Source organism: Apodemus sylvaticus, chromosome 10 (assembly GCF_947179515.1).
Source record: "Apodemus sylvaticus chromosome 10, mApoSyl1.1, whole genome shotgun sequence".
In the NCBI taxonomy this organism is placed as follows: Eukaryota; Metazoa; Chordata; class Mammalia; order Rodentia; family Muridae; genus Apodemus; species Apodemus sylvaticus.
The window spans coordinates 93230789-93254319 of NC_067481.1; the positions used below are offsets into that span (position 1 = coordinate 93230789).

General features: G+C 54.5%; 1 protein-coding gene across 1 annotated transcript in view; it reads left to right on the plus strand.

Moving 5' to 3' along the window:
• Positions 1-365: 365 nt before the first annotated feature.
• Neurl1b (neuralized E3 ubiquitin protein ligase 1B) overlaps positions 366-23531 on the plus strand; it is a 30670-nt gene continuing 7504 nt past the window's right edge. Inside the window, exons 1-2 of the mRNA XM_052195864.1 lie at positions 366-576; positions 16813-17358. Of these exons, the coding sequence (XP_052051824.1) occupies positions 546-576; positions 16813-17358 (577 nt within the window). The 5' untranslated portion in view covers positions 366-545. The remainder of the gene's footprint in view (positions 577-16812; positions 17359-23531) is intronic.

Genomic DNA, 23531 nt, shown 5'->3' on the forward strand with positions numbered 1-23531 from the left:
TCTGGGGCTCAGCACAGGGCCTGGTACACTGGGTGTGGGCAGTACTTTAATGAAGAAGGCACAGTGAGCTGAAGTCGAATTTTTACCCCTCCCCATCTCACCCTGGATGGACTGTCATGGAGCCCTTGACCCTGTCCGGAGTGACCTGCATGTGTGCGTGTCGCCCCGGAGTCGAGGCACCTCCCAAAGTGGCCCAGTGCCTGGACAAGGCCTCGGCACCGGGTGGCCCCTCCCGAGTGGCAGAAAGAGCCAGCATGATCCGCGCGGGAACGACGAGGGCGGGAGGCCAGCCCCGCCTCTCCAGCGCGCTACCGGTGCAAACTTTCAAAAGACGCGGCGGCGGCCACAGCCCCGCCCCGGCACGGTTGGCGGCGGGCGCGGGGGCGGGGCGGGCGCGCCCGGGCCGGTGGCTCCGCCTCCTCCCGCCGCCGCCCGCGCCGCCCATCTGCCGCCCGCCGGTCGCCGGTGCAGCGGCAATGCCCCGCAGCCCGGCCGCGGCCCCCGGCCCGCCCAGCTAGCCCCGCACCGCGATTCTCGGAGCAGCGATGGGCAACACGGTACACCGGACCCTGCCAGGTACGCCCGGAGCCGCGCCCCGAGGTGGCGCGGAGCGACTGGTCCTCCCTGGGTCGCCGCAGTCGCGGAGCCCTGGTGCAAGCCAGAGCCTGGTTGCCGGAGCCACGGAGCCGCACCCCAGCGGGGCTGTGCGGACCCCTCCTGGTTCTCCGGGTCTTGGCCGTGCGCCCCACGCCTTTGTTTTAGTCCGAGGTCGCTGATGAGCGAGCCGGAGGGGGGCATCGGGGCTTCCCTCGGCTGGAGCCCTTCAGGGGGGGATGCAGGGCGCGGGTGTCCCGGGTCTCCGCGTACAGTCCACAGGCGCCCCCGCCACACGTGCTACTTCTTGGCGGCGTTCCCACGCGCGCCGGGCTGCGCCCCACTGGGTGTCCGCTCAGTTGGGGGCCCTCCCAGTCCCATCTGAGCCACTGCTGCGGAGCGCATCGCCCCCTAGTTAAAAGCGCCCTAGAATTTCCCAGACCCGAGAAAGACGGTGGGCGAGGGGCGTGGGGCGGGTGTGCGGAGGCCGGGGACGCCACGCCTTGCTGAAAATACCTAGTGATGGTAGAACAGGTCAGCATGCTGAGGCTGTCACTACCTATCTGCAAGGAAGCGTCCTCCTAAGAAAAGACACCCCGATTTTACACAAGAAGAAGTTGAAGCTCAGAACCGGAGAAATGACCAGATGACAGGCAGTGGTGGGAGACTGCATGGGCTGGGTCATCCCGTCTGCCCCGCCCCTCACCCCCCCCCCCCACCGCTGTGTCCCAAGTCTTCAGAAGTGTTTGGGCATTCGCAGCATCCTTGGGCAAAGGCTGTGTGTGTGTGTGTGTGTGTGTGTGTGTGTGTGTGTGTGTGTGTGTGTGTGTGTGTGTCTGTCAGTCTGTCTGTGTCTGTCTGTCTGTGTCTGTGTGTGTGGCTCTGTGTGTTGGGGGAGGGTAGTTCAGAGAAAAAGCAAGTTGGCTGTAGGTCAGATTTAATGCAGTCCAGCCGACACCCCATCTCTGCTCTGAAACCCCCACAGCCCTTCCTCCAGCAGTATGTGAATAGAGTTGTCTCCTCCCCTGGAAGGGATTGGGTCAACCGGAGGCCCAAGTGCCACTGGGGAGGGAGACAGCCCCTTCTACTGACAAGGCCCGGGGTAGCTTTCACTGTATCATTCCTAAGGTCAGCCAGGTTGAGTCACAGGCTGGTCAGCTTCAGAGGTGGCATTAGTACCTGGATCTGTACTAGACAGAGTAACAACCGCTTCTTGTGCGCATGGCTATTGCTAGACTGAGGAGACCCGGCCACAGATCTGGAGGGACCCAAGGTCTCATCAGAGATGGCAGTCACATAAGTCCGTGGCTGAGACACCACACCGTACTCAATGAGAATGCCTGTGCTATTCTGGTTCGTTTTTAAAAAGCCACTCTGCCACCTGTGGGTCACACTTGGAGAAAGGCAAGGGACAGGCAATCTTACCAGGTGGTCACACATTGCTGGGGTGCCCATTCCCCCTGGGGCCTGATGCTGTGGGTGGAGCACTCTAGGCTGGGGGGCTCAGGGCCAAGGCAGGTCACCCCATGCTGTGTGGGAACCTCCTACCCTCAGGAACTAACGCTTGTACCAAGTGAGGAGGCACATCGGACAGCAGGTGCCCAAACTAAAGACTTCTGTATTGTTCTCAGATGTGCCTGCCATCAGCTTCTGGCATCTATACATCCTCTCACACTGGACTGTTCTTTCTTGTCCAGTCAATGTCTCAACACCAGGTTCCCGGTCACCTTTCCCAGGGACCTCACACACTCTGCCCTAATGGGGACACCTTGCTAAGATTTCGTGTTTGTATGACTGTGCTGCACTGTCTCTGTGTCTTCTTGGGCCTCTCTAGGGGTTCTGTGAGGACAGGCTCCAGGCCTTGATCGTCGCGTTCCCTGGTTTGCCCATCTCGGAGCCTAGCACCTGGCGCGGGCTCAGAACCGGGTGGCGAAGCACACATGGAGCCTGCCTCTTTGGCTGAAGGAATACTTGGCTCAGGCTTGCCCTGAGGAAGCCTGTGCTTTCCTTCCCAGGGAAGGGACACGTGCGTGGGGTGGGGTTCATTCCACGGGACTGGAAATAGAGGCCTGGCATTTGCTGAGCACCTGGATTCTATGTCGGGCTCCCTGCATGTGTGGCTGCAGTCATAAACCAAGCACGCTTCTTAACGCTGCTACGTTATGGTCACACTCTGAGCAGGCTGCCTGGAAGTTTCACTCTGACCTCTAAGTGGCTGCCCCTCCTCTCCCCTCCCCTCCCTTCCCCTTCTCTTCCCTCAGGCCCCTGCTCTAGACTGGGTCTTAACATTGTCATTCCCTATCAGTCCCCTTTCTTTGCCTTTTGATTCTCCTGAGCATAGTCGCTGTGTAACACATGTATGTTTGATCACTGTTGCATGTTGAGTAGGGGCTAGGACATAGAGTGGATGGTTGGGGAATAAATGAATGAGTTTAGTCCCTCCCCCAGTAACCCCGCCCAGCAGAGTCACTTCTTCCATTTGATGGATGGATAAAAGAAAAACAGAAAAAGAAAAACGCAACCCAAGGCTCTCAGAGGTCAGAGGGCTCCTCCTTGCCTACGGAGCTCCTCTAGTTGTCAGCGCCAGAATTGAAATCCAGGTTTATTTAGCTCCAAAGTCCTCTATTTTTTCCTGACAGGCACTATCCTCTCAGTCGAGGCTCAGATAACACTTATTAAGTGCCACCATGGTTTAGATAATGTTTATTGGGCATTCCACCATGCACATGGCGTGCTACAGGGCACAATAAGGAAATGCCAAAGAAAGGGAAGTGACCTTTGGTTGCTGTTCATAACCTTGGCAGCTTTCTCAAACTGCACCAACATATTCTGATGTATACCCTTGACCCAGGAGAAAGCAGGGTCAGCGGGAGCTGTTGCATCTGCTGAACTCCTACCGTGTGCGTCAGCCCCTGTTTCCAGGTGCAGTTCCGCCCTGCAGTGTAAGGTATTATCCCCTCCAGTTTAGAGGGGGCCACATAGAGAGACCGACCGGGTAAGGCCAGCTCACACAGGTTCCATCCAAGCTGGCACTTAGCTGACTGACATACATCAGGCTCCTAATACCCCCGCAGTACTGTTCTCTTCCTGAGCTTCCCCTGGGACTTTATAAGGAGAAAATAAACAAGTAGAAATGGGAGGGGGGGGTGTGCCATTCTAGGATGAGGTGGTGGCAGGAAAACTTCTCTCCCTTTCTCCCAACTGGCACATTCTAGCTCCTTCCCTGACCTCTGGGTTCACCTGTAGCACCGTTTGGAGGAGATGCTGAATTCAAACTGTAGACTGGGTTTAATCATTAAGTTTATCCAGTGCTTGGCCAATACCTGTGACTGCTCAATACCTGTAGGAAGTATGCTGAGTCTTTGCTGGGCTGCCAATGGTGGGCTGGGCCAGACCTTCACCGTGTGTGTTCGAAGGGGCTATCTTTGATTTCACAGATAAAAGATGAAGGCTGAGAAAGGTCGAGGGCAGAAGCACTAAACATGGCTGGAAGAGAGACAGACAGAGACAGATATAAAGACAGACAGACAGGCAGGCAGGCAGGTAGAGGATTCCTAACCTACTACATAGCTTGCAGATGCTAAGGCTAGATGGGGTATACTCACACCTGTCTTAAATGACCCTTCCCACGGAGCCCCTCTCCCCATCAGCCTCAAACAAGGTCCTCCCAGACACGACCATCTTGAACAAGGTGGGCCCAAACAAGACCCTCCTAGAGCATGCAAACCCGGGCAGAGCCCTACAGCTGCTTGGCAGCTCTGTGTCGAGCATCCTGTCTGACCACTGAGAGGAGGCTCGCAGAGCAAGTAGCTGCTGGTGTTTGTGAACTATAAGTTTCTCAGCCCCTGGGAAGGTATCAGTCTTGCTCACCCTGCCGTAGCCAGTCAAAGGCCAACACGTGACAATTGCTTTTCTCTATGCCCTCTTCTCTCAGATGTAGCATGGAGCTGAGTTAAACTTCCTTTGTCCTCTTGGCTGTGTATACCCCTCTCTCCCTCAGGTCATGGACATTTTCTTTTCTATCAGAGCTGAGGCTCTCAGAGGCACAGAAGCACCTTCAGCTGCCCCGAGACCTACATGCTGCCGTGTAGGCTGGGCAGGTTCCCTTGGGTGAGGTCCTGTAAGGATGCCTGTGGGCTGCGCTATGCAGACGGTGGATATAGGGAGAGGGGCTGGGGTCTGTCCTGGGTGGATGGATGCAAGGTAGAAAACTGGTCTATGTTCTGGACAGACAAGTTAGGCTTCTTCTGTTCCATCCTACCTGGTCTGTCTGCCCCTCCCTCACTGTGGGTGATTAGGAAGGCTTCCTGGAAGAAGTTACCTCTGAAAGGAAGTCCAACTGAGTGTCTGCTTGCCAGGGTCTTCTGTGGCTTTGTGCCTTAGTTACTCTGTGGCCACCAACATATGTCATGTGCTCAGCATGGGGTGCAGGCCTGAATGCCATGGCCAAAGGGGCAGCATGCTTCCTTCCTATAGCATAGGACCAGCTTAGTGCCACCCTATCCCCAAACCAAGCCAGACCACCAAAGTGCCTGTCTACTATGTTTAGTGGTACAACCTAGAAAACGTACTAGTATGCACTCGCTATAAAAGGATAATTTTTTAAAGATATATCTTATTATTTTAATTATGCATATGCATGTGTGTGTGAGGCTGTGCACATTAGTGCAGATATCCTTGGAAATCAGAGATGTCAGATTCCCTAGAACTGGAATTACTGTGGTTGTAAACTGACTGGTGTGGGTGCTGGGAACCAAATTTAGGTCCTCTAGAGGAACAGTAAGTGCTGTTAAATCCTGAGCAGTCTCTCCAGCAGTGTGTGTGTGTGTGTGTGTGTGTGTGTGTGTGTGTAGTGCCTGCAGAGGCCAGAAGAACTTTGAGATCCCTTGGAGCTGAAGTAATATAGAGTCATAAGCCTCCCATTATGGGTGCTAGGACCCTAATGCTGGTCCTCTGCAAGTGTAGTAATGGCGCTCTCTTATCCCGGGAGCCATCTCTACAGCCCAAGAGGATTCTTTGGAGACAGTCTCTCTCTGTGTATGGTCTAGACTGGCCTTGAACTCAGGCTTCCTAAGTGCTAGGGTGTCAGCTCATGACCATGTCACAGGTCAAATGTGTCTTTGATGGATACAGCCTTTGTGGACAGAGGCCACATGGCTGCAGGGGAGGTGGGGGCAGAGCCTGGAGCCCAGACCTTAGACTAAGGCCACACTGCACCCAAGATCCTCAGCCGGAAGCAGGGACATGAGGGGCGTCTCCCAGAAAGGCAGGGTCAACTGAGCAGTAAACAGGACAGACTATCATGATCATGGTTGTCACTGGGGAAAGAAGTCCCCAGTCCTGCCTCTGGGGGCCATAAGGACTGGCTGGCAGGTGGCTGGGTCACTCTCAACCTCATCCAGGGCTGGATTGGAAGGTTCCCTTCTGGCACATGGACACTGGTCTCAGGTTCTCCGGCCGTTTCTAGAGCACCTCCTTTTCAGAGGGCAGCTGGCACCCTCAGCTGGGAATGGGGACCATAGCCTGATGCTAGGAAGTCAGGTTCTAGTGGAAGAGACCAGCAAAGACTCAGTAGTGATGGCGAGTGACAGAGAGACCTGAGGAAGATTCGGGGAGTGCTTCCTGGAGGAGGTGTACTCCATCCTGGGGAGAAGTGACTTTGAAGGCAGAAGGCTCAAGGTCAAAGACCCCAGGTCAGGGGGCACGGCGGGGGGTGGGGGTGGTAGTGGTGGTGGTGGAAACAGGAGCAGAACTGTGGAGGTCTGGGGGGGGGCGGTACTAATGGGGTGACTTATGGGGAGGGGCGTGATGGTAGGAGGGTTTTACAGACAGGATGCAATCCACTTGCTAGCTTCCCCATTCGGGGAAGACTATTTAATTGTCCATAGGAAAGACACGAGTCTGTACTTCCTGTCAGTATTTAGTGCTGTACTCTGGGAGGTGTAAAATAGATGCCTAGAGGCAGACAGTGGGAGCAGAGGCTAAGGGTCAAGACCAGGAAACAGACTCGGAGCAGTAATAAAACCTGCCCTGGGTCAGGTGGCTGAGAAACTGCAGGTGAGCATCAGGCCCTGCCTCAGGAACCTTTGTCTGCCATCCAGTGGCTGCCCCTTGTCCTCATCCAAAGCATCCCGGGACACACCTTCTCTGTCATCTGAAGGTGACTCATCCCTATCCCAGTTGCCAGTGGCAAAACTTCCCCTCCCAGCACCCTTGGCTCTGTGCACCCACAAAGGTAGGCGTGGCTCTGCACTGGCCTCTTGCAGGGTGCATGTGCCTGCCCAGTATGCAGAACCCCCATACCCAGGCCACAGCCGACACCACAGGGCCCACATTTGCTAACCCAAGCTCAGTGGGCAAAGCTGAGAGGCTGGATACCAGGCGAGAACATCCTGTGCCCACTCTGGCTATCACCGACACACAGGCCGGGGTCCTGCGTATCTGTGTCCCGCATGCCCTTCAGCCTGTCAGGTAGCACGATCTTCCAAGCCATACCCTCTCCTGGCACACTGAGGTGATAATACTATCCAGGTGTGCCAGACTCTGGGCCAGAAGTGTTCATCTTGTGCCTTAAGAGTCATGAATCCAGCCAGCCACGGTGAGCCTGGATCAGGTGCTCTTGAAGGAGACAGACACAGACAGGGTAATGATACCTGCTACCGTGTGTCTGCAGCCTGTCTGTGCCAAACACTATTCTGTGGCAGTAACTTGTTTAACTCTCAGCACAGGCCCCAATAGCCACTGCTGTTAGCCGCCTGTAACTGGTGGGAGACCAATGCTGGGTTGAGGAGGGTGCCTCCTGCAGGTTAACTCTAAGCAGTTCTGTGTTCTTTGCTTGGTTGTCCTGAATCCCACCTGCAGGCATGGTAGGTTGGACCCCCGCTTCAGGTGGCCTGTGGGTTGGTTCGCCATGAGGTCCATCTGAGAATACCCCACATCTGACATATACATCCCAGTCTTTGCCAAAGGCATTCAGAGGACAAGCACTGTCCTGGGGCATTCTGGGTAGCAGGGCTGGGAGGAGACACAGGCTATTCCTTGGAATAGTATCCCCCCCTCCCCTGGCAGCTCAGGGACTCCAGGACCTGTGAGCTACTTTCAGACATGATAGGCAGGGCAGTGTGGGCAGAGGTCTGCTGTGTCCAGAGAGACAGATTTTAGTGCTGAAGGACTTCCGCAAGTCAGGGGCCCTGGAGCAAGGGTGAGGGAATGCTTGTGTCTAGAGTGTCTTGGCATAGCCATTTGTCACATAGACCCTGGGAGGACAGTCTGTTCTGGAATCTTGGGGTGGAATGTGAGCCAGGGATGCTTTCTACGGCTTTCCCACCCGTGCACTTATGTCCCCCAATGGTCTGCAGGAGTTAGACCCATTTTACAGATCGGGACACTGAGGTGATGGGAATCCACTTGCTTCAGTTAATCTAGCCAGCCCCCGTGTAGTTCAGCTCCATGGCAGGTATTTGTGAACAGCCGCCAAGAACCCTGATCCTTCCTCATTCCTTCTCACAGGGACGCCACTGGCCTAGTAGCACCCTACCTCAGACCTCGCCTCCCACTGGTAGGGAAAGCTCTTTAATGAGTAAGCCATTTGGGGAAGTGGCTAGGCGGGGGCATCTGGCTGTGGGCTGGCAGAGGGCCCAGGGCATTTTGTTTACACCCTCAGCACCACCCAGTTTATACCACAGTTATGGCCCTCGGGCATGTGCTCCCTTCCCCTGGCCCCCCAGGATGATAGATTTATGGGGTGGGTAGGCACACGCCCCACCTGGTGCCTCCAAAGCTGGGCTCAGTAACTTTCCACTGGAGTTCGGCACCACTCCACTGGTGGAGGCAGCCACCCCTTGGGCCTCAAGGGAGCTTCCTGCCCTTCAAGGTCCTTGGTGTTCAAGGGCAGAAGATGGCAGAGTGGAATTTCCATGTGTCCGGGAAGACGGAGGCTTTGTTCTCAGAACCAGGGAGTGCTGCGCCATCTTGCTCTATCTGCCACTGGTCAGATTTGGGCACTGAGGTCTGGAGCCGGGCCCGGGGCATTAAGGCAATTACGATTGGACTTCTTTTGGAAAGCGCTCTGGGCGTGGAGGCAGTGCTTAGTTCAACTCTCTGTCCTGCTGCCTCTAAGCTGTGTGTTCTTGGGCAAGCCAGTTTCCCACTCTGAGCTTCCATCCCCTCACCATCTTTAGGATCAGAATGACTAGGGTACCGCTCTCCTCCGGCTCCGGAAATGAAAGACAGATGTAAGTTAGATCCCTGCACACAGTAGGACTCCATGTGTGGCCTTTAGGCTTGGAGGCAAAGAATTTGCACACCCAGATTTGTTGAGATGTCACACCCAACATCTCCTTCCTGTCCTATGGAAACAAGAGTAGTTAACCTGTGTCCTGGCTTTGGCCCCACCCCTTTCCATCTCTAAGCCTGATCTTCCCATCTGTGAAATGGGTTGTGACCTATAGATTGGTTGCAGGGTGCCTGAAGGAGGCTCTCACAGGCCCAGCACAGGCCTTTGCCTCTTAGGGCAGTCGGCTATCCCGGAGGCCTGTGAGACACTAGAAGTGCCAGGCTGGGATGCAAAACTAAGCACACCCTGCCTACTATGTGCTGTGTTGTCCCAACCTTCCTCACAGCCCACCTCAGTCTGCTCTGCTTTCTACAGTTCGGCTGCCTCTCTAAGCCCCTCCTCCCCAGGGGCGGGGCTTGCAGCAGCCACACCTGTCTCTGGGGTGGTGGGCCGGGGATCCAGGGATCATCAGCCTTTCAGCAGGTATCCCTCTAGCTCCTCTCAGGGTTGCAGGCCCTTGGAGCTCCCCTCCCCCCACAGCCACCGCTTTCCTTTTTTAGATACTTTGCCTTTGTTCATCCCAAGTTCCGCCAAACGATGACCTTTTTTGAGGCTGTGAACCAGCTGATTGATGGCTTCCACTGCCACTCTGCCTGCCCCCGCCCCCCCGCCCCCCCTCCCCGCCAGAGTCCCTTTCTGTGCCAAGTTCCACAATGGCCTCGCTTACATCTGCAATGCTCTCCTTGCAGGTTGGGATGTTAGTGAGACCTGGGGCGGACATGCTTTGCAGCGTGAGTCTGGGGAGAGCAGTGTGCTAGAGAGCCCGTGCCACCCCTGTCCAAGTCCGCCTTCAAGGCGCGGACTGGGTCTGTTGGCACAAACACTCAATGCTTAGGAGCACCTGTAGGCGCTCACCTGGCACAGAGCCTCCGCTCAGGACACCAGGTTGGCGGAGTGGCTGTCTGCAAGGCAAAAGGAGAGGGAAACACAGGCCTGGGCAGCTCTAGCCGGCTTATCAGTGAGCAGCTACCAGGGCTGCCTGGAGAATCGCTGCTGGTGTGGGGGGTGCGGGTGGGGATGGGCCAGGCAGGAGTGTGCGGCGGTTAGACTCGAGGTTCAAAATCTTGGCTGCTGTTCTATTGGGCCATTTGGACAGGCAGGAAAGAAAGGAGAGTTCACAGTTGGAGCCTCATTCTTCAGAGAGGTAGATCCACTGGGGGCATCGTCTGGCTTCAAACTCTTAAGCAGCCCCGAGCTTTCTTGAAGATCTCTGCCTGGGCTTTAAGACCCTTTATCACGAAGCCCTTGCCTGCTTCTGCATCCCCTTGCTCCTCCAAAGCTCCCAGTGTCTGCTAATCCTCCCCTCCAGGGTTTTCCTGCTGCCGTCCTCCTGCCTGAACTGCGTCCCCCTGTCCTTCTGTCTGACAGACAGCTCCTCTGACTTCCCTGTGCCGTTTGTCTATGTGTCCTTCCGGCTGCTTTCAGCTCTAAATCTACCTCCTTGGGGGAAGGAGACAGCAGGGGAGCCCTCTGTGTGACTCACTGGGACGTGTACCCCACATCCCACACAGGCACTGGCGCAGAATGGATGCTACAGAGCTGTCAGACGGAGGAGGAAGTGATGCACCCAGGAAGGACTGAGGGGCGCCCCTCAGGCTGGCGTTTCCTTGGGTCCTTTCACCAGGCCAAGGGGCCATACAGTTGGAGGGACAGTAAGATGACACTCTGCCTGGGCCCCCTTCAAAGCCAGCGCAGCTGAGGGAGCTGTTACATTTCACAGGCCCAGAGAGCAAGCAAGACTGTCTCCCCAGCGGCCCTGAGGGACCCCCCCAGCACCCCCACACACAGCTGTTGAGTGTTGATAGCTGTTTGCAGAGCAAAGAGGAGGCAGCCAGTGGCGGTTTCCAGCGCGGGCTGGCCCTTGTCCACCCAGGGTGCTGGCCAGCCAGGCCTGTGAGGCCAAGAACAAAGTCCCCTGTGCGCCCGTTGCTGTGTTTGGCAGGGGAGCCAGGGCGAGTTTGCCGTTTGCTGCCCACTTCAAACCCACCAATGGAAAGGTCTCCTCTGCTGCCAAGGACGCCCAAGTCCTTGCCCTTTTGGAATGGCGGGAAGCCTCGGTTTTGTGTGTGTGTGTGTGTGTGTGTGTGTGTGTGTGTGTGTGTGTTTCTTATCTCTGAAGCTTGCCCTACACAGGCAATCTCTGTGTTATTTTCTGCTTCTTGCAGAGCTGGTTTGCGTTTTGAAGTACAGCGACCATTTCTTGAACCAGATATTTCTCACTCAAGGTCTACAGCCTAAGGATGGATGATCCGAGTGTCCAGGAAGCCTCTGAAGTGATCGTCTGATTGTGCGCATGGGGTGTGGGTGTGTTTCTGGGGAGAGAAGGCTGTCCACTCTGCATTGCTCTCAGGAAGGCCTCTAACCCCACACTTCCCTTTACCCAAGCTTTAAACAGCTGCCCTGAAGATGGGCGGGTAGGGGGAAGGCCCTGAGTCTGACCTCACAGCCTCAGTTTCTCTTCCCTGTTGGAAATAAAAGGTAGTGACTCTGCAGTGGGGCGGGGTGTTTCCAGCTTCAGGTCAAGGCCTGTGTCCAGCACATCTTAGGAGCTCAGCAGGAATTCCCAATGGAGCGTTTGCTCTTGTTAAAGGTGGGCGAGCTCTGCTTCTGGGGGAAGCCAGAATGTATGACATCATTGCTGCCAGCACTGTGGAAGCTTCCAGCATGCCTGGCAGCTAGCACAGTTTCCTTGACATAGATCGAAGGGTCGATGGCGTGAGCATCGGGGATGATTGGCATAGCACAGCTGTGCCTGGCATGCGATGGCTCAAGAACAGACCCATAAGGGTTTGAGGTGGCATTTCCTGGCCAAACTCATGGGCCTTCTGGGAGAAACTGTGTCCCTAATACACTGATTAAAAGAAAGGTTTAAATGATGTCTCACAGATATCCACTATGTGCACCATGAGCCTGTGCCATCCTCCAAACAACCTCAGAAGGTAGACATGATTTCCACTAGTCTTCTAGGTCTGCTGGAAGCTCAGAGATGTTAAGCAGGGAGTTTAAGGTCACACAGCAAAGATAACACTGCCTAGTTTTAGTTGAGGCTCTATGGCTACGGGGCCATGTTCTCTGAAGCCAATCGAGATCTAGTTAGAGGCAGGCTTGCACACTGTTTGCACCTTAATGGAGGGCTTGAATATTTGCCACCTTTCTTCTCACAGGCCAGAACTTTGGAAGGCATCTATAGATGTTGCCATCATACCTGCCAACCACCCCAGGGTGGAGATCTAAGGTCATCTACCATTTGCAGCCGGCAAAGCCACATCTTTGAGAGGCAAAGGGGAGAGGCTCGGGTTCTCAGGCAGATTAGCAGCAAAGCACAGACTGAATCCAGAGCCACATAGCAGGATCCACCCAAGGAGGATTATTCATAGGCTTGTTCAGGACTGGGCACTGGAGACGCCCAGTCTACCTCTCCAGCCCTGAATCTGCCATGGTTTAGTGTCAGGCAATGTTCCTCTCTAGGTGAACTCTAGAAAACCCTGTACCTCCGGATAGGGCCAGTGCTACTACTGGCTGTGAGGTTCAGTCAGAGACTGTCCCTGTTGTCAACGACAAGGTAACTGCTGAGGTCGGCTCTGCCCCACCTCTGGAAATTCCTTGCTAACTGGGTCTCACATTTCCTAGATGGGCCTCACTAGCCTGGGGCCTTGGTTATGTGTGTGAACAGAGGGACATGGGTTTGTCCTAGTGTGATTTGGAAGTCTCATCCTAGCTGAACGTTATTATGATGATGGTGTCTGAATCCAGTCCTGGTGACAGCAGCTGAGAACTTCTGTGCTTGTGGCTGCTACAGCTCAGCAGCTGTGACAGGACTGTGACCACGGAATGCCAGGAAGGCTCGAGCCGGGGCAGGATGGGGTATGCACCACCAGAGGCTTAGCAAAGCTGGGAAATGGTTGAGCCCTCTGCAGAGACAGGGTTGGCAAACAGGGGCTCGTACCTTCACTCCTGTGCTATGCACTATGGGTTGTAGCTGCCCAGAGCTCACTTGTCTACCAGAAGTGGGTACCATAATCCTGCAGGTGAGGGTTTGTCTTAAAAGCCAACCGCAGGCATGATGAAACACGTCCCTTGTGGGGTATGCAGAGTAGAGGACATTGGCTTATGGGAGAACCAGCGTCGAGATGAACAGTGCGGTGGGTTTAGGTTGATAAGATCCGTCTCTTCCCCCAGCTTTCTGTAACATAGTTCTTGTCACCCTTGTTAAAGTGACTGAATTCAGTTTCTCATTGCTGTGGGCAGAACTTTGGCTCTCCTGATAGCTTGATTCTCCCATGTCCTTGGGCCCAGCAAAGCCGGTGTTGGATGCACCTCAGGACACCTGCTGGCCTTTAAGTGTCTTCGGTTTGTGTCAAGAGCACAACAGCTCTCCATCCTGTCCATCACTGTGGTTTTGCCTCTCACCGGGTCTCTGGCCTCATTGTGTGTGTGGGGGGGGGGGAGGGGATCAGGGGGAAGCAGAGTGTTTATCTCTCATTCCCTGAAGGAAGTTGGGCTATGTAATCAAAATTAAACAAATATGTCAGCCTGGGGCCTTTGGATGCCTGCTGTCCAAAAGCACAGTGGTGTCTGCAGCGACCGTGCCTGAACGTAGCAGAGGCTGCCTCCCCATCTCTCTGCCTGCCTCCCTGCCCAAGTCATCAGACTGGGCTCCGTTAACAGCGGCTGAGGCTCCAGGGCAGCTTGGTGAGGGGCTGTGATGGTCAGACAGGAGCCTGGGACCGGGAGAGAAGTGCAGTTAACCAAGCTCACACTGCACTTGAGTGCTCTGACGGCTTTGCTTTGGAGTCCCAATGGTGCTACCTGGAGAGCTGGGCAGGTGCAGGGGCCTCGGTCTTTGGGCACCCGCATAAGTTGCAGTCCCAAGGGTGCTTGTGTGGCCTGACCCTACTCATGGCTGACACTTGGGTGTCCTGCTGGCTGGGGTTTTATCTTCTGGACTTTTGTAGCTCTTGGTAGTTTTTCTTATCCCAGGCAGTAATGGCTGGCCACACCTCGGTCTGTTGGAAGCCCCTTCACACCTTGAGTCCTGCCACCTGGGCTGAGCCTCTTGGCTTGGCATTTAGGGCCATCCAGCTGAGTCCCAGGACATTGACCACACATGTAGCAACCCTTCACAGCAGTGGCTGCCCGGCCTTGGCACCCCAAGCCCCCCATTACCACAGTCCTCTGTTTTCCCCTGTTCTGCTCACAGCACTCCCCTCTGATCTTTCAAGGCCTGTCTCTGTGGACATCACTGCCACCTACTGTAGGTGCTGGGTGCTGGGGCATGAGAAGGCCTTCTTTATGCTCTTTTGTGGGGTCTGCAGAAAGCACGGGGCAGGTGACTAAATGAAAGACTTGATCAAGCAGTGGAAGGAACACAGCCTGCCACATTCTGGTGTCAGTTTGGGGGTCTCCTGTGAGTACTTCCCACAGCCTTGCCGCCCAGGCCCTCGCTGCTTTATTGAGAGAATAGAAAGGAGACTGAGAGACAAGTGCCACAGAGTAAGCGGCCTCGGGATGTTTGCTGGATATGCGGTGACTGCACAGCTTCTAAGTAAAAGCCTGTCCCGAGCAGAAAGGGCTGTACTGGTTAGCCACCAGGATTGCACCCCAGATGCTGTAGTTCAGTGCAGGCTCCCCGGCAGCTGGGCATGATAATGGGGAAGGAAGGACCATGGGAGGCAGGCAGAACGGAGGCCACACAGGACTGACTGCAGGGTGTGTGTGTGGAGAAGGATAGACTCTTACTGGTGCCCAGACCTGGAAGCTGCGTCTGGTCAACCTGGAGCACTAGTGGCCCTGGCATTTGCATGGCCGAGTCCACAGAAGGCACTGACCTAAGCTCAGGCCTTGCAGCCCCTCACTGCCCCATTTCCCTATCTGCAAACAGACTGTTGGAGAAGCCAGTGTAGCCAACTTCTAGGCTAGCAGGCAGTAGCTAGCCTTTCTCAAGGACCTGCTGTGCTCAGTCCTTTGTTGGGCATGGAGTGTGTGATGGAAGCCCCGCCCCTGGGCCACACCCACCACAAGCCTACCCCTACCTCTTCTCTCTGCATCCCCTTCAAATATACACTAAAGAATCAACCCCTTTTTAAAAACGAGTTCTATCCATTGAGTTTTGTTTAAACGTTCAAAGCAAATACATCTTCTGTTGTTTTTTTTTTTAATTTCTGTGGAAATTTTATTAGAATCTTTGTATCTCCTCTGCCGTCAAGACACACCCAGAATCTGACTCCTCCTTGCCACCTACTGCCCTCTCTCCCATCTGATCTCTTGTGATCCAACAGGCCTCTCCGAGCATGGCTCTCCCGACAGCCCATGCCCCTCACCCCCCCCAGTGTCCAGCATAGCCTTCCTCTCAGCTCTGAGCTTCCAGTAATGAAGCTGCCTCAGAGTAAAGCTGTGAAGGTGAAGGCAAGATCCATCAGCCCCGCCCCGACTGCGCCCCCAGCCCTGGGCTCACCCGGAGCCCACTCCCCAGCTTACCCACACCGGTTCCTTGTCGGGTCACATCCTTGTCAGGTCACATCGGAACTTTCTTTTCCATCAGGGTCTTTGCACTGATGTCCCTGCCTGGCGTCCTCCCTAGACCCGCACAGTCTCCCTCCCTCCCTTTAGGGTTCTGCCTCCAGTCACCTATCCATCAGAGAGGCTCTCCATGAAAGCCCCAGGGCAGGGTCTCGGCTCCAGAGCAGCACACTGTTCCTGCAGTACACGCCACCAACACAGACGCCTCATTTGTTGTCACACTTTGGTCCCTGGGCTGTCAGCTCTTCAGAGGGGGATCTTTGACTCTCTCGGGACGGTTGTATCCTCACTGCCTAGCAAGCTGTCTGAGAAGTAGTAGACCCTTGATTGATGTTTGTTAAGTACCTGGTTGACTACAGTCCCCGAGGCCTCTCCCTCTCCCTCTTCCTCTCTCCCTCTCTCTCTAAAGAGGGACTCTGTCTTGCTCCTTGGCCTGGCACGGTCTTCGGCAGGTGGGTGCCTACTATCTGAAGAGGCCTGCTTCCCGTCTCAGCTTTTAGAGGGGCTGTGATTGTTATTCTCCCTTAGTCTGCCAGCCATCAGCCTCAGAGTGAACCAAGCCTTCCATGTCCATCCCTGAGAGGACCATAGCACAGTGCATGCATGCTGGGGTGAGCGTGGGAGATGCTGTCCCCACAGTGGCCTGTCAATTTGAAAATGGCCTCTGCTGCTGTAGTAAGTCAGAACTCCTCCTGACCACCCACCTACTGCCTCCCTCGGAGTAAAACGAGAAAGAAGGGAAGATGATTCCCACCAACGGCAAGGTTCTCTGAAAAGCCCCTCAGAGAAAATCTCCCTAGAAATAATCCCCCAGAAGGTACATTCTCGAAAAGCTAATTTAATGTCCATCAGAGAAGGGAGAAAGCTGGATCCTGGCTAGGACAGAGCCACAGAGAAATCGTGACATTTCCAATGGACCACCACAGACACTAGGTGCTCCCTCACATGTAGGCTTTGATCCACACTGCCTTTCAGTAGCGATGGGAGTTTACCGCACCCATTTGCAGACAAGGAAATTAGGCAGAGAGGCACCCATTTGCAGACAAGGAAATTAGGCGGAGAGAGCTGTCACTGGGGTCCAGCTCCCGAGACAAGAGGCCGGGAGTGCCGGCTGCCCTAGAGTTCCCAACAGAATGTGCACTCCCTCTATCCCAACCTCCATCCGAACAGTGTACAGTGTACAGTGACTGTCCCTGACTTAGGGACAGGGGTGGAAGAGCCCCTTAGGTCTAGCGCAGAGCTTTCTAAATTTTAGAATCTTTACTGTATCCATGCCCAGTCTAAGGTGGAATTTATGGAAATGGTTAGTAAAATTTCCGGCCATAGGACTTGTAAGCTCTGACATGCCTCCTCTCTGCCCACAGACTCTAGCCCTCCTGCACGCCTCCTGGCCACCCGGCCTTGCTACGGTCCGGGCCCGGAAAGGCGAGCGGTCCTGGGCGAGGCGCCCCGCTTCCATGCTCAGGCCAAGGGCAAGAACGTACGTCTGGACGGCCACTCGCGCCGGGCCACGCGGCGGAACAGTTTCTGCAACGGCGTCACCTTCACGCAGCGCCCCATTCGCCTGTACGAGCAGGTGCGGCTGCGCCTGGTGGCCGTGCGTCCCGGCTGGAGCGGCGCGCTGCGCTTCGGCTTCACTGCGCACGACCCGTCGCTCATGAGCGCTCAGGATATCCCCAAGTACGCCTGCCCCGACCTGGTCACGCGACCTGGATACTGGGCCAAGGCGCTGCCCGAGAACCTGGCGCTACGGGACACGGTGCTGGCCTACTGGGCCGATCGCCACGGGCGCGTCTTCTACAGCGTCAACGATGGCGAGCCGGTGCTGTTCCACTGCGGCGTGGCCGTGGGAGGCCCGCTCTGGGCACTCATCGACGTCTATGGCATCACGGACGAGGTGCAGCTGCTGGGTAGGTCGGTTGGCACAGCCTGCACATCCCCAGTGTTCACAGCCACATGGGCTTGGCTCACCTGAGTCACCCAGCTGCCCACTGCGTCTTGATTCTCACAAAAGCAACGGTGTCCAATTTCCAGAGGAGGAAACTGAGGCACAGAGAGTTCCTTTTGTTACCGGACTGGGAGGGAACCCACGTGGGCTGACCCCAGAGTCCATGTCTTGGCTAGCCAGTTTATCAGTCTTAGAGTATTACACATCAATCCCCCCCTCTTTCCATTCCTTTGTTCATGTTGCGCCTCCCCCAATCCCAGCATGCATTTCCTCCGCTGGCTCTTACTCATTCACCCTGCAGATGAACCCATGCCAGTGGGCAGTCAGACACAGCAGCTAGAGCCAGGCTAACTGTGAAGGGGCTCAGGGTGGGGTGGGGAGGCCATTGTCCGATCTCCCCTCCCCCAGTGGATGCCCCTTGTTCTCTTTTGAGCCTGTAGCCTGCACTTGAAACACCACCTAGACTTGTGAAAAGCATAGGTTTCTCAGGGAAGCTGAACACATGTATCATGTAATCTGCCTGCAAGGAAGTACACGGGGGGGGGGGGGAGGAGGGGGCAAAGTGAGGGAATGGACAGATAGACCGATTTACCCACCGTCCTTAGCCTGAAGATTCCCACATTGAGTCACCCCTCCCTAGAAGTAGCTGTTCTTTCTTCTTTCTACATAGCTCTGTGCTTTACACTAGAGGTTGCTGTGAGTTGCTTGATTTGTTTGTTATAAGAAGATGGCTTAAATAGCTAAATGTTTGGGCTGGATTCTGGTTTTGGGACCCTACCCTCACCCCACCACTAGGCATGGGAGGCAGACTTGGTGCCCAGGAGCTGCCTGTCCTCTCCCCCAGAAACAAAGAAGCCACAGAAGTTTTAAGTGGGTAGAGCAGGCAGGGACATGAGAGTCGTCGAGAGGATACCTGCCTAGGCCCAGTTCTCCTCAAGCTGTCTGTCTGTGGGGACTGGGTGCCGAGCTGGACCCTCCCTGACTGACGTCAGTTCTTTCCGCCATAAAGCTGGTTCTGATAGCGCTCACCTCCCAGGATCACTGGCAGGGTTATAGAAAATGGTGTCTAAAGGGGTGCATGGCAGAGGCACTGCCAGCACTTGAACAGGGGCTGGAAAGCAAGACTGTGCTGGCTTGCCTGTGGGCGGGGCCTGTGTCCCCTGTGGGCGGGACCTGTGCCCCTGTGGGCGGGGCTTCAGGCTATTCAGGCAGACCAGAGCTCTGTTCCAGGCTGGGGTCTCACTTGGGCATTAACCACGCCCCTGCCCACCCTTTTCCCTTAAAGCTTTTCCATAAAAGCTCCGAAAACCGCAGCTTTCCTAAGCCTACCAGATCTCCCACCACCCTTTATCCCTGTAGAACTGGGGAGCAATCACGTCTGATTCCCAAACCTACTTCTGTAAGCAGACAGGAAACCACAGCCACACATGAAGAGTGCAAGTGGGTTAGGCCTTTTTAAAAAATACAGACGGGAGGCTGGCCTTGGTGACTAAATGACGCACCTAGGGAACACAAGGGCCCCTCCACTTATTTTCTCAGTCAGAAAACCTGCATGAAAACCCACCACCACCGTCATCAACATCATCACTACCACCACCATCATCACCACCATCATCACCACCACCACCATCATCAACACCACCTCCACAGTATTCTATGACCCTTAGGGATAATTGAGCAGAGCCCACCATGTAACAAGCAAACCTGAGCCTCTATTTCCTTATTTTTGATACGTCCCTTAGCTGTGCTAATTGATGAAATACCCTTGGCACGGAACAGTGATCACACAAACGTGTAATGGGGGCATCGAGTGTGGGGGGAGCTCTGTCTCTGGGATAGGGGTCATGGGTGAATTTCCCTTCCTGTGTGTGCATGCAATCGTGTTGCTTTTTTCCACATGTATGCCTGAGTGTATATGTACATACATCACATGTGTGCATGTGGTAGAGACCAGAAGAGAGCGTCAGATCACCAGGAACTGGAGTTACAGCAGTTATGAGCCACCATGTGGATGCTGGGAACTGAACCTGGCCCTCTGCAAGAACAGTAAGTGCTGCTAACCACTGAGCCATCGGTCCACCCCAGCCCTGTGTACAATTAAAAAGAGCAACAAAACCATTTCCAGGGCTATGTGAGGGAAGCTTCTGGCGCCTAAGTAGTTTTTTCCCCCCATCCCATGGGGAAAGCAAGTTGATAATGGTTACAACTGAGTAAAGGGATAATGGGGGAATCTGGGGTGGGGGTTAGAGACCTACCATTTCTGGGGGTAGACACACCACTCCAGAAATTCTCAGTTCACAGAATGTCCGGGTAATGCCCCAGAGTAGCCAGGGCTTAATAACAATCTATGTAATGTTTTCTTTCTTTTCTCCTCCAAAGTTAATAAGGTGTGCGGGGTTTGGGGGGATAGTAAAAACAGGAGGCAGGGGCAGGTGGGTCTCTGTAAGTTCAAGGCTAGCCTGATCCACATAGAACAGTCCCGGGCCAGCCAGGGCAACATACGGGACTCTGTCTCAGCTGCGGCTGTTGCTCCATGAGAGCACTACCCAGCATGCCAAGCTCCAGATTTGATCCCCAGCACTGGGTAAGACTTTTAAAAATACCAGTAAATAAATAGATATTGAGCCACTATGACTCAATATTTAGAACAGGCAGCGGGTGTGGGGTAGTGTAATGCACAACCCCAAGAGATCCCTGAGGGAACTTGGCTTGCAGAGAGAGGTACCCCAGGACCCACCGTGGGTAGCTCATAGCAGCCAGTGTCTGATTTGCCCTGAGCACCCTAGACTTCTGGGGAGGCAATTTAATTGCTTAAAATTCTCATCTATGAAATCCTCCACCCACCCCCCCCAAAACCCAACTCTCAGTACCCCCTCATCACCCCCCTCTCTTCTCATACCCGTGGAATAAATCCTGAGAAGCAAGACCCAAAGATGATGTCGGGTGGGGCTGTCAAATGGAGCAATAAAAATCCAGGCCATTTAGTTATATTTGAATTTAAGATAAACACAACAGAAAATTTAGTACCAGTATGTTCTGTGGCAGTTTTGGGGACATGCTCATAACCCCTCCTCCCCAAATTTGTTTATCTAAAATCCCAGTGTGTCCAGGCCTTATAAATTTCATCTGGCACCACAGGCCTGGGAAACAGTCTTTGGGTCCGCCTTCACTGCCCCAGAACTCAAGTCAAAGGGGCCTACCGGCCGCACACAACTTTTGGTCTGGTGGAGGTGTATGTCCTGCGTCTTCTGCAGTGGCTCCAGGTACCATACTGGATGAGCTAGGTCTAGGGTACAGTTCTCTGCTGAGTTGGGAAGTCAGGTTCTGAGAAGGAAAGTGACCAGTCCTGAAATTCCTGGTCTACAAGGCTGGATTTGTCTGTATTTGGCTCTGCAGTTCTCAGCCCTGGCTGTACACGGAGTCCCCTGGGAGATCTGGAAAGTCTCCGTTTAGGCTGCACCTAAGCCAATGACAGAGGGCTGGCTCCCACACCCAGCGTACCCAAGGCTCTCAGGTGGCACAGCCTGCAGCCGGGCCCTGCTGTAATTCTGAGGAAGGCCTGTGCATTAGGTACCTGCCCATCTCCACTAGTCACTTAGATTCCTTTCGATCTCATTATATTTATATGTGTGGTCACTGGCCTGTGTCACATATGCCAGGCCCAAGTTGTTAATGACTGTACCCTGGGACAGCCTGCAGAGAAGGAAACAGAGGCTCACATCTGCTAAGTTAAGCTGGCATTCCAAACACAGAAGGGTCCCAGGGCTGCTGGCTAAAGAAGATCCACTTATTCCTCAGACACAAAGGGTCTGGATCCGAGGGACTCCCATTCTTCTGCCTAGTGTCTGGATCAGATTAAACAAGTACATCACCAAGGTCATGGCATCATAGGCTAGAGAGTCTGAAATACTCAGTTGCTTCAGTATCATTTAAGGGGGAAAGGGACACAGCGGTGAGCCTGAGCCGCTACCAGCAAAGGGCGGAGCCTGGGGAGGTATCTTCACTTCTCCCTCCCTTGGCTGTACTCTGCAGGCGTATCCCTCAGCGTGGCTATCCTGTGGGCCAGACAAAGGGCCACCTGCTGTGGCAGCCCAGTGGCCTATGAGCTGCTTACCTAGGTCTCAAGCCTGACTGGCTTCATCCACATATTGTGGTTCATACCTATCTCTTGACTTGTGGCTGTAGGCAGGGGGTGGGGTAGTAGTGACTGACCAGGTCGAGAGACCCCAGCTCCTCAGGCGATGGCAATGGCAGCGAGGGTGGGTTGATCTCTCCAAGGAAATCTGGGGGAAGGCACAGAAGCCAGAGCAGCAGTCCTCCACAGGCCCTGTAAGGCCTCACGTGCCTGACTGGAAAGACCATGCGCCCTCTACAGAGAGACAGGAGGCCCTGGATTTTGTGCTGGGTGCACTCACTCTTGTGAGTTGTGCACAACAGCACACGTAAAACATCTGTGAAAAACAGTGCACATGGGGCTGAGGAAATTGCTCAAGCAGTGGCTGCTCTTCCAGAGAACCTGGGTTCTATTGCTAGCACCCACATGGCGGCTCACAAACACCTGTAACTCCAGTCTCAGGGGATCCAAAGCCCTCTTCTGGCTTCTGTGGACACCAGGTATGTAGTACACACACCCACATACACACACACACATGAAATACACACGTAAACATAAAAACAAAAGTATTTAAAAAGTACATATAAACATATTTTGAATATTATATTCAGCTCTTAGAGCCACCCAGGGTGTGGTTGTGGGTGTGTGTCTAATACAAAGATAGGTATGTGTGCGTATATACAAACAGCTGTAGACGTGAACAGGCTCTCGTGAAGCAAGACCATTTCCCCCAACCTGAGGACATCTGCAGAACTTGAATGCCGTCTCTGAACTGTTGGGTTCCATGTTAATCACGCTTCTGTCTGCTGTAACAAAATACCAGAGGCTTCACCAAAATAATCTGTTTAGCATGTTGTGTGGGTTGTAAGACCAGATGAGGCAGGGCCTCGGGGCTACAGGAACAAGCTGGAGACATAGCATAGTGAGACGGGAACCTGGAGAGAGTCCGTGGTCAGGCCTGCTCTCTTCGTAACAGCCTGTTCTCACAGGACTGAGTTACCCTTCAGCCTGGCATTTACCCTTGAGGACTAGCGCTTCCAATGGTGGGCACAGAGCCCTGCCTCTCAGAGCCTGCACTACCTCTTAATCGAGCTCCCAACACAGGAACCCCAGGGGACTTTGCAAAATCTAAAATTCCCAAATGAGCACTCCACCCTCCTGCTGCCTCCCTGCCTCTCTCTCACACCCCAGCCTTGCACCGAGCCTGCTAGGAGGAACTCTTGACTCTTCTCCCTCTTGCTCTTCCAGGACCCCACTGTCAGCGAAAGGCACCACCCACTCCAGCCCCGGCACCCTCACTTCCTCCTTTCTCCCCATCTCCATCCTGTCCTGTGTTCTGTACTTTCTGTTCCCTGTGGCATTGTGGTAAAGAACCTAGACAGGACAGCCCGGGTTCTGGGCCTCAGTTCCCATGCTAAATGGCAGTAGGGATTGGGCGTGGCACATGAACTCCAGGACTTGGACCGCTAAGACTGACGATCACAAATTCAAGAACAGCCAGGCCAGGGAGGGAGGAAAGAGGAAGCAGGACTTAGATGGAAGGGAAAGAAGGCCCTTCCAAAGCCGTAGGAGGTTGGGTGAAAGGGCTGGAGGCTCAGGTAGCACTTAATCCAGTCCCACCAGCAGCAGCCATTAGGTCAGAGGGACCTGGCATCCAGAGACTGCGGTCAGGAAGATCTTGCATGAGGTCCAAGGGAGTTAGCAGTCAGACATCAGGCAAATCTGGGGGCCGGGGCTTTACGGTTAGGGCAGTGGGGTTCTGCCTGACCCGCCTGGGGTCTGAGTATGAGATAGGAGATCTAGAGGAGCTGGAGTCTAGAGTCTCATGTCCAAGGTTGTAAGGCTGGGCACTCTAAGCTCCAGGTTATGAAGTTTGGGGGTTCCTGAGTGTGGAGTTGAAGGTCGAGGGAATCTGGGGTGTAGGATTTTAGACCTGAGGTTGGAGGTCAGTGGATCTGGGTGGGGTGCAGGATCTGAGTTTGCAGGTAACTGGAATCCAGGGCCCTTAAGGCTTAAGGGAC